Source organism: Acromyrmex echinatior, chromosome 3, assembly GCF_024713525.1.
Source record: "Acromyrmex echinatior isolate Ae372 chromosome 3, ASM2471352v2, whole genome shotgun sequence".
Lineage (NCBI taxonomy): Eukaryota > Metazoa > Arthropoda > Insecta > Hymenoptera > Formicidae > Acromyrmex > Acromyrmex echinatior.
The window spans coordinates 14,369,353-14,386,734 of NC_141854.1; the positions used below are offsets into that span (position 1 = coordinate 14,369,353).

The following is a 17,382-nucleotide window of genomic DNA, read 5'->3' on the forward strand; positions in this document are numbered from 1 at the left end:
TGTATGTAAAAATGTAAGAAATATTTTCTAATTTTTTAGCAGTTTTTGAATGCTGTAATATATTCTCACCTCGATACCCTCTCTATTCATGATTGTAGCATCCATTTTCAAAATCGCAGTCTTGATGGATCTTGGCGGCGGCAGTTTCGTCATACCAATGTTAATGGCGTTCGATCTTTTATGATTTAGCACAATAATTTCCTTGTTCTTGTTCATCTCCTGCTGTTTCTGTTCGCCAATAACAAACAAAAAATTTTCGATTATATCAAAACATTTACGCGTGATATAACTTTGATATTTTCTTCGTTATTACTCTGTAGCACTTGGAGTTATTGCGGAACGATTAGTATCTTTTATCGTACAATAAAAATACTCCACTATAAAAACACATAAAAACACAACAAAAACTACCAAACATTCGAACGTTACATAGATTCGTGAAAACGCAGCATCAGAATATATTGAAAATACGCCACTAGAATGGGATAAATGTAGCCATTCTCCTCTTTTGATTGCAAGTGGAGATATATATACGTATACGGACGATGTTGGATGTTCGTCGAAATTATCTCGCTATAGATAACAGTTCTCCAAACACTTTGCAATAGACATAATAAATGTCACACGATAAAATCATAAAATTATCCTTTATAAGTTTACACTCATTTATTACAAAAAAATATATGTGCATAATGTCCAATGCAAATAAATTATGCAAACGTTTATGATTTAGATAGAATAAATACAAATAAAAATTAAAAAGTGTATTATAATATTAATATGTTATAGTATATTATACATATTGTATAATAGCAGCTAATTTAAAATAATATCTCAAATAAAAGTATATTAAAAAATAAAATGTTTTATATAATTTTTTAAATATAAATTTATATTAAGCGAAATAAATATTAAAAATTTGAAATTTCTTATTTTGGTGCCAATTGCACATTTATTTAATCTTTTAAATTATAAATCAGTTTAATAAAAATCATCTAAGAATAAAAAAAATACAGGATAAAAATTTTTATATTAGATTTTTAAAACGTTACAGACAACGTAAAATTCATTTAAATCGTTTTAGTCACTGACAAAATAGTTTATCTGCTATTAAAGTCGATATAATGAAATAAAAGCAAAAGATTGTAATTATTAATATAATTATAGGTATTGTCATAACAACATTAGAAGAAACATCCTTTATTAATGATCCTTAATAAATTGATCAAGTTACAGTAAAAAAATTCCAGCACAATACAGTAAAATAACAACCGCAAGAGAGCTTACAACAGCGATTTACAAAGTATGTGAAGCAGTCTCCTTGAAGAAAGAAATACCTTCAGCAAAGTTTTCATCAATTAGTGCATCATTGTCAGCATGAAATCGATTGGACCAATATTCGTAAATGAACGCATTTAGAACGCATGCATTTATATTAACAATCACTAAAACAACGCCGAAAGTTAAAGAATTAAGACTCACCTCCTGTAAAATTCCAGCATGCCATTTCGTTCATATTTTTTCGTGCGAGCACCAACAACATTGCCAAGAATACAAGAAGATAATTAGTCGTATTTCAGTAAACCATCATCACTATCACCACCCTTACTACTATCCGACCGCCATCATAATCGTTATTCATGATCGTTATCATAACCGTTATCCTCACATGATATGGTTAACTACGTTATTAAATTAGCCGTCATTATTATACAGCGCTTATTCGATAACTATATATACATACGTGGCCGAACATAAAACTAAGTAAAAGTTAATAAGAATTAAACTTTACTTTAAAGTAAGTCTCTTATTTCATATCTTTCTACGTAATAGAATAGAAGAGATATATGTCTATCATATACTATTCATTTATAAATGTTAATAAAATTTTGTCAATTTTGATATCTACTATTTTTATAGAAAGAAAGATATAAAGACATAAATGTCATTTAACTTGTTCATATATTGAAAACAATATTAAAGACATAAAATCAATAATAAAATTCAATAAAATTCGTATACAAGTTATATGCAAAATAAGAATCATAAAATAGTTTTATCAACATAGCTTATTATTTCTAAGAGAAAACTAAATCAAGACATCAATTTAATTTTAATACACATTGATGTCTAATCCTCTTAATACCTTTGTACGAACAATAAGTTATATATAATAATAAGTTATGTATATAAAATTTCAATATAATATAAAAAAATTAATTTTTAAAATTTATGAAAAATCCTTATTTTTTTCAAGAAAAAATTAACAACAGTAATTAGAAACAAATAGCAAAAATACAATAAAAATTCTTGAGATAAAATTAATTCAATTAAATTCGAAATAATGTGTCATAAATTCTTAATTTAATGTTACAAAATATTTATTTTCTATTATCACGAAAAAATTAATTTCGTCTTTTCTATAAATAAATATGACAAGTTAAAGTTTTTATCGTTACTATTATATCATTTCTTACTTAAATTAGTCTCATCAAGTTTACTGTACAATTGTCTTTATGGTACAATTTGTGTAGCATTTGCCTGACTTTTTTCCTATTAATTCGGAATGTGCGGCTTTCGTGATCCTAATTTACGAAATCAAGTGCAACTGTGCACAACATCATTATTTGCGTCGAAGGCGAATTTTCCTTTTATAATTTTGCTCCGTTTACGCTCTTTCTTCGTCGCCAAAGATTTGTAATTTTTTGGCACGCGGCTACTTTTTTCATTGTTTTTTACGGACATAGGTCGACTGTAATTATCGTGCGCTAAGCGAGTTCAAAGGGCGAGAAAGAGCTTGTGTCGGAAACAACCGGAACGGAGAAATAATGCGGCAGCTTTCAGTAACGCTCGAAAAATACGCGCAACCCAGTCGCAGTCTCTCTACCGTGCAATATCTCTTGCTGCGATTTAGTTGCGCACAGACGTGAAATACACAGGTGAGAGGAAACCAATATACCCGCGCCGTGTAATTACTGCGGTAATTAACGATGATATTCTCTACTCGATTGCAATGCTTCGGTACAATGCCAATAAAAAATTTTTGTAGTTTTCTGACACGCGCGCGCGCGCACGTGTGTGTGTGTGTGTGTGTGTGTGTGTGTGTGTGTGTGTGCGCGTGTGTGTGTGTGTGTGTGCGTGTGTGTATATGTGTGTACATTTATGTATAAAATCGTTTTGTAAATTATACATAGTGACTATATTTTATCTATGTGTGATAGAAGAATCAGCAGTACACGTCACCATATATATTTTCTCTTATATTTTACAATATTTTCTCTCTAACTTATGTTTCCTCATGAGATGTAAAATTGCTATGAATGATCATATATTGTAATTTTAAAAATCCAATGTATTCAAAAGAAGTTAAAGTAAATAATAGTCATAAACTAAAAACTTATATAACAAGATTAAATTTTGTTTATTTTTAAAATAATATAAATTTAATTATAAGAAAAAGATAGAGAAACTTTATAAAAGTCAATACATATAATATATTTTAATGTTATGATATTCTATATCTTATTTATTTTTAAAGCACTCCAAAAGCTATTTATATTTATAAAGTATTAGAATAAATTCAAAAAGATTAATATAAAAAGAAGCAATATCAAAAAATAGTTAATTATTAGTTTCATCTAATAAAAAAATAATTACTAAATTATAATCCAGATCAAATAAACTGATTAAATAAATTGGCGAGATTTGATTAGTTCGGTCACATATTTGTAAAAATTGATTAACTTATTGGAGAATAATATCTATACTTTATCTTTGATAACTTAAAAGTAAAATAATATTTAATATTAAAAGTATAATATAAAATATAAAAAATAATTACATAAATAGTTAAATATATAAATAAGGACTCTCAATCTTAAAAACAATAATTAGAAATTCAGAACAAGGTTAATGAGAGTTTAACGTTGATGTAAGAGCAAAGAATTAGGAGATGAAGATAATACTCAAGTGTTGGCGGTTATCTTCATTTATTGTATCGAACGTTTCATCTCACTTTGGAGTCATCTTCAGCGAAAAAGTAGAAATATACATCGTTGAAAGTAAGTCATTCGCAGATTGACAGAAATGCAGTAATCAATATGCTCAACAAAAAACAAAGAAGTTCACAATCATTGATTCACAATTTTTATAAGATATAAATTAAAGCAAGTCGTAAAATTGTCGATTTCAAACACGTCATGAACTGATACGATATTAATCTGAGAAACGACTTACTTTAATTTATATCTTATGAAAATTGTGAATCAATGTTTGTGAACTTCTTTGTTTCCCATTGAGCGTATTGATTACTGAATTTCTGTCAATCTGCGAGTGACTTACTTTTAACGATATATTATATTTCTACTTTTTCGTTGAAGATGACTCCAAAGTGAACCGAAATACAATAAATGAAGATAATCGTCAACACCCGACTATTATCTCCTAGCTCTTACATCAGCGCTAAACTCTTATTAATATAATCTTGTTCTAAATTTCTAATTATTGTTTTTAAAATATAAAAAGAAATAAAAATATAATATTTTCTTTTTTAAAATAATTGCAATTGGAAAGTTGAATGTAATTGTTTTACACTACGGTCAATGAAAAAAATAAAAAATTTTCTTTTTGCCACTTTGTAACTATGTCAATTTACAATTATTAATTATAAATAAATGATAATTTCTTCCTAATATTTTTGAGCATTTCTATTAAAGCAGACGCGATAGAAAGATGCTTCTTTAAACGTTGCAACCCTAACCTGCTAGATCAACAGAGGCGTTTATGTACACAAAATTATGGGTATATGCTCTGTGTATATTGGAACTTTAATTCTATAAAGTCGTTGTAACAATCTTGCATAAATAAAATTCGAATATTCGTTTTTCATATTACTACAAAATTAACGAATCATAAAACGATTATTACTACAAACAAATCAATACGAATTACTAAATAAAAATGAATTGGAAACTATAATTACAATTTTCTAATGCGCTATTAAATATCATTATTAATCTTCTTTCAAGAATCTTTCTTCAAATGTAACTTAATGTAACTAGCCGTAATAGTCATTACTATCTCGATGATAAGTAAAAAGCTCACTTAAAGAAGACACATCAAATAATATTAAATAAATAACATAGCGAAATATAACTTTCATCTTTACCTCGTTAAAAATTTTGAATAATATCATATAGAATTACAATGTACACTGCAAAAGGCAGTCGAGGGTAGACCTCGTTTAAACGAGCATTGCTCTTATGTTGTTCCCTTCAATCGTCCATTCGAAACAGTGAAACTCGCGGTTCGTTGCACTTGTATAATAAAAACAACACGATCTGCGTAAAAGAAATCGTACATCGAGACCACTCACCTTGGTGATGAGATCCTTAGCGCGACTCTCGAAAAGATGCTCGAGCTTTTGTGTGTCGACGGCCACAGGCGTTAGTTCGTCCCAGATCATCTTGTGTTTGTCGAGCCGTGCAAGAATGTTGGGATCGTCTCGTACTTCCTTCCAGAACAGCTTCACCGTCTTCTTGCTCTTCTTCGCGAGTAACGATGGCGGACTTTTTGGCGTGTTACTGGTCTCGTTAGTTAGTAGCGATGGCCTCGACATCTTCAAACTGACACCGAATAGCAGCGGGGGACCCTGAGGAAGGGGTGGTGGCAATCTCGCTCCCAATGGCGGTGGCGGAGGTGCCGAAGCATCTCCATTTGAAGGTGCCATCGGTGGTGGCGGCGGTGGCACTCCATTCGTCACATTAGCAGATCCCAGCACATCGATCTCATCTTCGGAATTTAGATCGGTGAAATCCAAGTCGCAAAGTGCCAATGGTCTTTTCAGTTTTTTTACCAGTTCCTCCCAGTGCAGTTCATTCTCTGATTTCTTCGTTTCCTGCAGTTTCGGCAAATTATCGCTGGTTGGCGATTTTAGTACGTCCGCTTTTGACTTCGACTTTGCTAGACCTTCTTTTGCTTTCGAGATCAACCCGCTCATATCTCCTATCCTGAAGACATGCATAAAAATCCAAATTATATATTTTTGTACAGCAAATGCTTACAAATACAATATTTTACAGAATAAAAGATAATAAGCAAGAAACGAGCTACATTTAGATAAGCTGTTAAAATCAAATAAAACACACTCATACACATTAGTGACACATATGATTATCGATTTAATTATCATATTATTTTCCAATATTGAATTTCTGAATTATTTTAATTATGTTAATTGTTATGTACAAGAATTAAACCCAATGTAATTACTGCAGCTTTAAATTTTGTTAAATACGGAAATAATCTCTACATTTAATTCTGACAGTTCTGAATATAAACTTTTATGCATTTATAATCAAAAATTAGAATTATTTCAATTAAATGTATGTGTATAGTATATGTATCATTATATAATTTGATCATTTCGAAAGCATTCCAATAAATTTTGTCTCCCTAATAATTTAATTTATTAATTTATTATTATCACGCTATAATATTTCAAATAACGTTCACTTTATAGTAATATTATTTAGTTTATATATTTTTAAAGATTATCTGATGACAAAATACAAAAGATAAGGTTTCTTATCGATCTGTAGAAAGTTTCATATCCGACGAAGAAGTAACTTTTATATGAAACGTTGTACTCTTGCAATATCCCGTGTAAAATTAACTCGGTAGAATTTCCGACTAAAGTACAAAGTTCATATGACTTTTCCAGCTTTCTAGTATCATTGTTGTTGTCAATATCTCGCGCTATTCTTATATGCTACTTTCCACTTTTATTTGTAATAAACGTTAAGCTGATTTTTGCGTTCAGACGCATTACATTTCATGTTTAATGAAGAAAACTTTAGTGAAAATGCAGATTAAATTGATTGACAAATAGTTACAAGGGGCAAGCTATTATATATGGCAAGTTAATATTTTGTAAACAATATTAAGTGAAAATTGACAATATTTTATAGTTGGTATTTTTAGTTACCAAAGACAATACAATTTTCAATGTTTAAAAACATTGATATAAATTATTAAATACTTTTTCAGAATTTAATGAACTTTAAAACTTTTCTATGTTCTTATAATATCTGTTTAATAAAAATTTTGTATTCTGAAGTTTCGCAAATATAGAAACAAGGTGCAAAAGGATAAATCAATTGAGTAGCATGCATTTGAAATAAAGGCAGCGCCTTTCCCGAAATTACCTGGAAACTTTCTCTTCCACAGGGCTGCTAGGTATAAGATTCTGTGCTGCCAACTTCTGAGTGAGATCCTTGACAGTTCCTTCCCTCTTAAGCTGTAGAACCACTCGACGATCCTCGTCTTCGTCGGTGTGATTACTCTCGTTGTACTCGACACCTTCGTTGGGACTTTTGCCGTACCATGGTTTCTTCTCCTCCGAGTCGAGCTTGTTCGCGGCATTCATCAAGGGCGTCAAGTCTTTTCTGCTGTTCGTTCTGGACAACTTGTTCGAAGCAGAATCAGCGTTCCTCTCATAAGAGATACCGTTTGTATATCGTAGACTGTTTGTTGCGAACTGACCTTTAATAGCAAAAGATTAAAAATATTTATTGTAACGATAGAATATCTTCCCGAGCAAATTGTTTAAAAAAAATGTATATAGTAAGAAATTTATAGTAAAAAATTTATTTCATTAAATCCACCCACTTCACAAAATGGATATATTTTGTAAAAAATTGTATGTATATTCACTTTGTAACACATACATACGTAGTTTTAGTCTATTTATTTTTAAATAAACATACAAATTATAAAATTAAACGATAATAAGATTTTTCTTTTGTAAAAATGTGAATCGCGTTAGTGATAATCGGAGATTTATTTGAGAATAAAATAAATTAGATTTAATAAAAAAATATTCATGTAGAGCATTTTAAGTGAACTTTACTTACTTTCCTGATCATCAGTATGACCAAGCGAAGCTCTCAGATTTGCAGTAGCCTCTTGTTGCTCTCTAATGAAGCTCCTCTGTCTCTCTGCGCGTTCTCTTCGTCGTCTCAGCGCTGGTGTAACACCAACATCCACTAAAACACAAATAATATTTTCTTCAATAAAGCGAATCACTTATGTATATCTTAACGCGTTTTATATGCAAATTAAATTTATTACAGATTAAATATGAGCAAATTTTCTCAAAATATAAATTAGACTTTTTTTCCATCGTGCATAAAAATTTTCTTTCTGATATAAATACATAATTAATTTAAATTAAAAACTCAATTATCGAAAAAGAAAGAAATGATTACCTTTATTCTCTTTGTAACTACCATTGAGCTGAACCTCACCTAGATGACCCTGAGAACTTTGAGAACTACTTGATTCGTCGTCATCATCTGGTAGGTTCGAATTCAAGGTGTTATTCAGCGTATTCACACCCAGAGTATGATTCAGTCGTGGGCTCAGCCGTGCATTCATAGACATTGACAGGGGTGAATTACCCGTGGAATGCCTCCGAGATTTTCGCCTTTCGTGAGAATCCACTAGAGACTTTCGGTTTCGTAAAGTTTTTCTACGCAGTCAAATAGAAATATCGGATTAGAAATATCTTAACCGAATTATTATAAAATTGTTATAAGATGAAACAAAATGTGTGTGTGTGTGTGTGTGTGTTTCTCTAAATATTTGCATAAGATTTTTCATTTTTCATCTAAATTACATATTTTTATCCAATGATATTTTTATCCAAATGTTCCAAAGATCTATATTAATTAATTTGAATACAAATCAAAGAAAAGGAATCGTATTACGCTCAACATTAAATTATAATATCACCTACCTTATATTGTCATCCAATTGACGTATAGGCGATCCTCTGTCTCCATCTTCGTGATGCAGTACCGCTTCGTAAATCTGAAACTGCCTGAGCAAGTCAAGATCTGTACCCTGTTTTGACATGTACCTCTGGATAACGCCCTCCATACCCTGTTCCTCCAGGCAGTCCACTTGATCGTAGTACGTGTCTTGATCGGGGATACCGTTCAAACACTTGTTGATCAAAGTTGTTGCGTATATAAGCAACTCTGTGTCAGCAGCATCATAATCCTTCAGAAGTTTCATTACGTTAATCCACGGTACCACGCCCCTGGCTTGATCGACCGCCCTTACAGCTCTGACCAATAGCAGACTGTTTGTTTCCACGTATTCCACAAATACGAGCAGTAGTTTCAACGCCGTCTTCACCACCAGCCGAAAACGACTAGCAATTAACGTATATAACCATTCCACTGTCTGCCCATGTTCCATCACCCCGTTCATACCGTCGACATACAGCATCACCTGGCCGAGTGCTGCATGAATGCAAACGAGTTGCGAGATTAAATACGGAGGGCGAAATTGTTCCAGACAATCGCGTATAAAGAGCCTTTAGCCGTTGTTCATAAATGTACCTCTCTAGTGGATTTTATGGCAACTCAAACAATATTAAGGCTCAAAAGATTCTCGAGACATCGGAAAAGAGAAGTAAAAAATTTAATATTTTTTAAAATACGGTTTAAACATCCACTTTAGAAAGTTAACGGAGGTAGAAATTTTTATGCAAACAGATAACTGCTTCCCTTTATGATGTCGTAAAATATTTTTAAAATACTCCAATAACATTAAATATTCTCCAATGTCTCCAATAACATTAAATTTTCCGTATTAATCGACACTTTTTAGTCTTTTAGGGATTTTGAATCTCTCTTGATACTATATATATATATATATAACCATTAATCTTGCCTCTTAATTTGCACTGTGGCATCTCGCTATTTTTATCGGAAAACAAAAATATAAATGGAAACGACGACCTCTGCCGATGTAGATATGCAACGTAAAATAAAAGTACAACCGTCATTGCAACCGATGCGAAACCTATCAATCTCGAGGCTCAATCCAAAACGACGTTACCTATTTTTTACACCATGCGCTTCGTTGTTTACGAAACTGATTTCCGGCTTGTATTCGGGCTACGAACATAGGCAGGCACGACTGAAATTTAACAGGCAAATTACACCGATCGCGTTCGTAGGTTTACTCAGATTTTATCTTACATGATGTTATGGTCAAAAATATGTTTGCGCTTACATGTTATCGCTTAAAACACGCATATTTCAACGAAAGCTGCTCTATACTGTGCTCTAAATAAATTACGGCGCGCTTGGCATGTAAAATGTGCGAAAAAGTATAGAAGAAAGCTGTTGCAAGCATTCATGCACCGCAGGTAGAAACCGCTTCATCCAAGATTAATTAGAAACAATGAAAAAATTAGAATTCTCTTCTCTGTTCTTTGTCGAATAATAGTTGCGTGGACTGTGTGCAGCTTGAAAATAAAATGCGCTCAAAAATCCAGATCACTTATGCGTTGCGCAAAATAACAGATGGTTACATTAAATCGTAATGCCAATTAGTGAGTGTCAAACCAAATGCACAAGTTACTATCGCGACAAATTGTACAAATTAATTCATTTCAGTAAGCCACCTTCACCTATTAACGGAAACTATAATATAAAAAAAAATTACATTGAAATGAATTAGTTTGTAAAGAAAAAAAAAATTTTTTTGTAATTACAACACACACACACACACACACATACACACACACACACATACTGTCTCTGAGGATGGCTCAAAAGTGAGCCGAAACATGTAAGCGGATTAATTATTAATAAAGTTGTTTTGTTAACCGTTTGCACAAGAATTAAATGCTTGGTTCCTATTGCCCTGTTGTATCCAACCATTTTGTATTATTAAGGAGTTTTCAGGAATTAATTTATATTTACTAATTCGACTGAATCGATCTTGCTTGCGAGAATGTTAACAATGTTTAATTTTCGTTAAGATCATGTTATACATAAAATATCAAAGAAATAATATTGAATAATAGAAAGTCAGTAATTTTTACTCCTGTTACGGATATGTATTATACAATCAATATTTAACCTATGTAAATTTGGAAGTTGTATAGTGCAATTAAATAAACAAGATTTTTATCTCGATGAAAATGACTGTTTACGTATATTGATTTCCTATAATTAAAATTTTGGCATTCGCGCAATGCTTTGTACCAGCGATGTACTTTGTGCCAGCCATGACAATGTTCATAAAGTACGTTCTACGGTTTCACAATAAACGATAAACGTTACTATTATGTAGGCTGTAAGTTATGATGCGAAATCTAATTAGAAGCCTAGATATATAAATCGCGCGACGTGTAATCAAAATATCAGATATTAATATACTGCAACAGGATTTTCCAATATTTAAATAAATGGATTGCAAAATGCAACATACGTGGTACATTGATACCATTTATGTATACACGATGAGACTATATAACTATTTATAATAAAAATAGATAAAAAATTGAACTGTAAATATTAATCTAAGTAACTTCTGTAAACTAATATAAAAAAAAATTGCATAAAAATTTAATAATAGGGAGTTGCATAATACATATATAAAATAGTAAATAATATAATAAAAAAAAATGGTTAAATTATATCTAAATACGAATAGAATGAATCCATTAATTTTATTTTAAAACGTCGTAATTACTCCTCAAAATTGCATTTACTAAAATCTTTGCTTTTGGTATAACTTTCTATTTCTTCATTATAAGTTCCCGATTCGTTTCAGCTCCCTCTAATACAGAGATAAACGCAACGAATGCATTATAAGATTACAACATGAAATTAGCGTGTTCACTCGCGTATAAGCTGGTGGTTTACAAAGTACTTGAACACGATTCCAAGATACCGCGCTCAAAAGACACGATCAAAGAGCGCCATTCATAATTCGCGACGCATCGCGGTTTGACGAGTAACTGCAAGCCACCGTGGCTTCCACGTGTTGACGCTTTCGTAAACGCGGCGTGTTAACACTTGGTGTCACCTTCTCTCTCGCTGTACTTTTAGACGGTAATATCATCGTCGCCATATACTTCTTGGAAAAGCAAAGATGAGGACGTTGATGTCTAGCTCGTTAAACATTAGCTGCATTACGCTGGTATTATCTTATCGTTACTTGCAGCAAAGTGGGAGCGTATAGAGAGCGTCCATAGAGAGCGTAGTGTCTACTATGAAATCTCGGTGTGCATGTACCCCGCAAGGTCGCATCATTCTCTTAACTCAATTTGCGGGTTCGCTTACGATACGACTTTCCCGTCGTCTAATTAGATGCACCGACTGCTATTATTGCGGAAGTTATACAATAATCATCATCTGATATTATTATTGAATCTCGTTAGCGGTACGCCACAACAATAGTATTTATTACAGGTTATAAAAATTAATTGCAGATTTTCGAAGAGATCGTAATTAATAAACGAAGGAGAGACCAGAACTGTTTGTCATAATTCTTGAATAATAATTGTTAGAAAAAAGTGGATGTAAGTCATATTACATATTTCTTAATATTTCTTTTATCTAGAAAAGACTATTATTACACATATTTAAAAAAAAATTGTTTATATGTTTAAAATCACTGTTTTGATTTACTGAAAATATCATTTTGTATAATATTACGTTTGTAGAAAAATCTAAATTCATTTTAAGGAAATAAATATTTTATTGATAATAATATTATGAAGAAATGATTTAAATGAAAAAAGATTTAGATTTTATTAAGTTGGAGATAAGCATTAGGGATGTAAATACCTTCAATTTTAAAATAAGAGAATAAAGTATTTACCTCGTAAAATGTAATTTTGATAATTCTGGTCGGCTTCGCTGCTGACTTTGATCAGGCAAGCGAGTCCATCATTTTGCACAAATTCGTGTACCAGATCCTTGTCCTCCTAGAAAATTGAATTCAATAAGTTAATTTAATTATAACTGAATGAAACAACGACATTAATCTGTGTTAATGTTATAAAATAGGAACAATTTGCAGAAGTGTTTCTCTAAAGACTTGGATACATTTATTTATAACTTTGCTTTTTAATTATATCAGGACAAAAGATTTTTAATGTAAAACTCGAACAAATATTACGCTATATATTAAACATTATGAGCATAACTACTTTACATCAGAATAAATGTAATCGGTCAGGGAAAATAATCAACAATCCTTAGCTTTCAGCTATTATAATTACTTATAGAATTTCGTTGTATGATAAAAGAAAATTTCATTGAACATTTATTCAGATGTCAAAAACAATTCTTATATTGTTTTTCAAAAAATTTCAATTTATTCTCGATTCATAGCACCTTCATGTTTTTACATATTTTTCTTGATACATGCGTAAGCTTTCCAACAAGTTGAAAGAAACTACAGAGAAAACATAGAAGAACTAATATTGCTGCTGATATCCGATCTTGACAGCGACGTCACGACGGCGTGATTTACCTCTACATTACCACCTAAGTCCGCCCAACCCGCTCTACCGTGCAACCAGGGTTAAATGGAATTAGTTATGCCGCTTCAGGCGCAAAGTCGCGGGCATAATGGAAAATCTACGAAGTTTGATTAAACCCCCTCGTTTCCAAGGCGCCGCGACGCCGGCGCCATGGCCGTTCGCGATCTAGTCGGACTTCTCTTGGATTTGCGTATACTTTAGTATTCTCTCATGTTTCCCCTCTTCCACTTCTCATTCCGCCAACCGTGAGGCGATAGAAGTTTACATGGGACTTAGGCGCGACATAGACTCGATTAGCTCGGCGGATTAAGAAGCGAAATTGAACTCGTACCGATGCGTTTCCTCAATTTATGTGCCGCGAGGAAAACTTGAAACTAGCCGAAAGAGGAAGCAAAGTGGAGGTTCGCACTAGATATCCGGTGTCTCGCAGAAGCAATTATGAAATATATACGGTTACACGACGTCCTGCGACTAGATTAGATACAGGGCGAACGTACAATTGATTTGCGCGACGGTAAATTCGATTAGCTGTACGGATTAACAACGAAGGATATGCAAGAATATGAGGGATACATGATCGTGATGAAGGTTGAAACCCGCAGCGGCAATAATCGGAAAAGGGAATAAGATCGTTAAATGCGCGAGCAAGATTTAATTAACTCTTCATCCTCTATCACAGTAAGGACAAAATTAAAATTTAGTATTTCCAATAATTTCAGTCTTTACAATTGTAGGTGACGGACGAAATACGCAGATACTAACTTAAAAAGAAAAAGAGAAGAAGAAAGAGAAAGTGTATATTATTTATTCGATCAATAAGTTAAACATTTAAAAGATAATAAATTTAAACATATCTCAAAAAGTTATCAAAACATGTTTTAATTTACATATCAGTTTATGTGTCGGAATTTTTCTCAACAAAAAGAATAATATCGATGAAAGAAAATCATTCGTAAAAGTGGAACACCGTCATAGAGGTAAAAAAAAAATAGTCAGTGAAAATTATTTTTTAATAATAAGACACACAATATATTTATATTCCATGTAAATTTAACAAGAATTATTTTCAATAATTTCGTTACCAAATAGGGAACAAAAATTATAAATATTTTAATTTAATGATTCCGTTATTTTATATTTTTCAGTACATATTTTTTTAAGAAAATATCATGTTTAAATTATTAATAAAGCAGTAATTATACTATAGAATTTAATTAAATACATATATATTAGGTGTTGGAATTAATTCGTAGCGTTTTACAAGTGATGGGAAGTACTTTCATTAATGTATTTTTTAATGCTCATGTGAAAATACATAACATTCTTTCATAAAAAAAACGCTACGAATTAATTCCAACACCTAAATATATATTATAGTTGTGTAATATATAATATATATAGGGTTGGAATAATTCGTAGCGTTGTAATGAAAGAATGTTAGTTATTTCACATGAGCATTAAAAATCATTAATGAAAAGTAAGTCCATTCATTGTAAAAACGCTCGAATTAATTACAACACCTATATATATTTTTAATTTATGTGGGGGGGGTGTATTATAATATATCTAGGGTTGGAATTAATTTCGTAGAGTTTTAATGAAAGATGTTATTTTTTCACAGGAGCATTAAAAAATACATTTAATGAAAGTACTTCCCAATCACTGTAAACGCTAAGAATAATTCCAACAACTAATAATATATATATATATATGTATACTTATTCCTTACAAATAATTTATAGAAATAGATAAATATTTTTTTATGAGTTTAAATCATCAAATATTTAGTTAAATTTTTGATCAAGTCATGTTTCTTAGAGAAAAAAAGAAAAAACTGTGTGTCTCCTATAAACAGTAGAGAAACTGCATTCGCTCGAATGCAAATATTTACTCGTCATGCAAGTAACTTCGCGCAAAAATATCCGTTCAGCTTCGTCGCATACTCTCAACTGCTTTCTTCATCCTCCCCAGTCTGCTATACGTTCACTATACATTCTTTCCGGCCTTCTCGCGCGACCCCGCTCATTCTATCTCATCACGAATTGTAAACCCACCTGAAAAATCTGCTTGAGGGAGAAGAGAGCCCGTCGCAGCTCGCGGCCCTCGCTGTTCAGCAATTTTTCTGCAACAGACAAGCAACACGCAACCATTTATTATAATAATACCGCATGCACACATACACGCGTCGTCGTGAGCGCATTCGCGCACATTGTTGCTGGGGCCCCTTTTTGCAAAGGACCCCATTTTCAGATCACGGTACTTAAAGCGACCGTAATGAAGAGGCTGCGTTTACCGTAGCCTCTTCCATCGTGGCAATTCCATCCGACCGCGCACGCGTGCACCGCTAATTTGATATAAATTGCCGTCAGATTATTGAATCTGGCCCTCGGGCAAGACCGAGAACCTTCATCGTCGAGATTAATTTTAGTATCACCAAACGAAAACAACAGGATTAATGAAGTGTGGTGTCAATGCCAGCCCAGTAAGTGGAGAAATTTATCATGAGAGATTAATATAGTTGCGCTAAGTGGATAAGTAATTGTTACAATTAATGTAACTTTAATAAGAATTAATTTTTTTCCGTAAAAATTTCCAAATATAGGTGTTTCATTCAAACATAAATGCTATCAATATGAAATTTAGAAAATACATTCTAGAATTACTTTATTCTGTAAGTTATCCCCAATTACGTTATTTTGCTATTTTATCAATCTTCAAAATTATTTTATTTGATCTATCTCATTATTTTTAATAAATTTAATCTAATAACTAAATAATATATCACATAAATAATTTATTAATCTCTCTTTTCTCAAATAGCGCTTTTACGACATTTGCTCAGCGACTAGTTTGTAATCAATATACAAGGCGAATGTGCAGATATTCAACATGCACTATATTCAATATATATCCTCTGTTCTCTCGAGAGGATTCATGATCCCATTGAGAAGCTCACCATTTGACTCTGTTCTGCTACGAATGGATTTATTTATCAGATAAACAATCGAGCAAGCACCGATGCGCAATTAAACAGAGGTTCGTAATTAAGTCCCATTAATTTTGCACGTTGAATTCCCAGTCGAAATCTCCACTTCGTCTCCACATCCGTTTTTTCTCTCGCCATTCAGTGCGCGATCCTCTTCCAATCATGACCCACCGATTTACCGTATTACTAATAATTGAATTCCATTTCATCGACGATGTGGCAGGGCAAATTCAATTTGCCGGCCATATCGGAATTTTCTGATTCTACTGGGGAAGTTCGCGGATACTTTGTCAGGATGACGAAAAAAGGAATGAGTCTGGTGAACTATGTTATCGGGCAAAAGCGCGGAAACGCCAATATGCCGTGAATATATGCAGTGGGAATTTTACAGGAAACAAGGCGAGAAAAGTTGGACATGTATATGATGTATTATATACACGAAAGGCAATTTCTGTTTGCACTCTTTAATAAGCGCAATTTATCATTGTTCTTTTTCTTCTCTTCTCTCTATTTTTCTTATATCTTCGTACAGTTTGATTGAAAATAATTATTTAGTAGCATAACGTATAAAATAACAGCATAATGTATAAAATTGATCATTTTTTTCTGTTAACTCTATTTCTTTACTATTTTTTTTTTCATTATTATTACTGTCGACATTTTAATTTTAAGTTTAAATTAATAAAATTTTTGGCACTTAATTTTTAATTTACTAAAACTTAATTTTTTGTTTAAAAGAATTTTTTAATATAAAATCTGTTTAATAATGATGTCATATAAATATAAAGTTACTCTTCATTTAACGTGGCCTCATCTCATTTGCAATTTTTACGTAACTATGCCTTTTCGTCTGTCCAAGTTTTGCAGTGTGGCAAACCTAATTCGCGATTTCTTTCGCGGAAAAGAAGGCCCGGTGCGAATGCATAATCCATAGCTATCACGCGATCTCCAAATGTATAATGCATGCAGGAGAGAGATGATCCAAGGAGAGGAGTGATGAGAAAAACGAGCGAGAAGGAGAAAGAAGGGAGATATGCAA

The 17,382-nt window shown here is 32.0% G+C and overlaps 1 protein-coding gene across 4 annotated transcripts in view; it reads right to left on the reverse strand.

Annotated features, from left to right (window-relative positions):
- Positions 1-17,382, reverse strand: part of Fhos (Formin homology 2 domain containing) — a 164,782-nt gene that overhangs the window by 19,063 nt on the left and 128,337 nt on the right. For all 4 annotated transcript variants that reach the window (XM_011061874.2, XM_087404668.1, XM_011061872.2 and 1 more), the window contains 8 exons: positions 15,412-15,479; positions 12,691-12,796; positions 8,798-9,308; positions 8,268-8,530; positions 7,914-8,045; positions 7,206-7,542; positions 5,375-6,008; positions 70-228 (listed from right to left, as the gene is read on the reverse strand). In XM_011061874.2, coding sequence (XP_011060176.1) covers positions 70-228; positions 5,375-6,008; positions 7,206-7,542; positions 7,914-8,045; positions 8,268-8,530; positions 8,798-9,308; positions 12,691-12,796; positions 15,412-15,479 — 2,210 coding nt within the window. The remainder of the gene's footprint in view (positions 1-69; positions 229-5,374; positions 6,009-7,205; positions 7,543-7,913; positions 8,046-8,267; positions 8,531-8,797; positions 9,309-12,690; positions 12,797-15,411; positions 15,480-17,382) is intronic.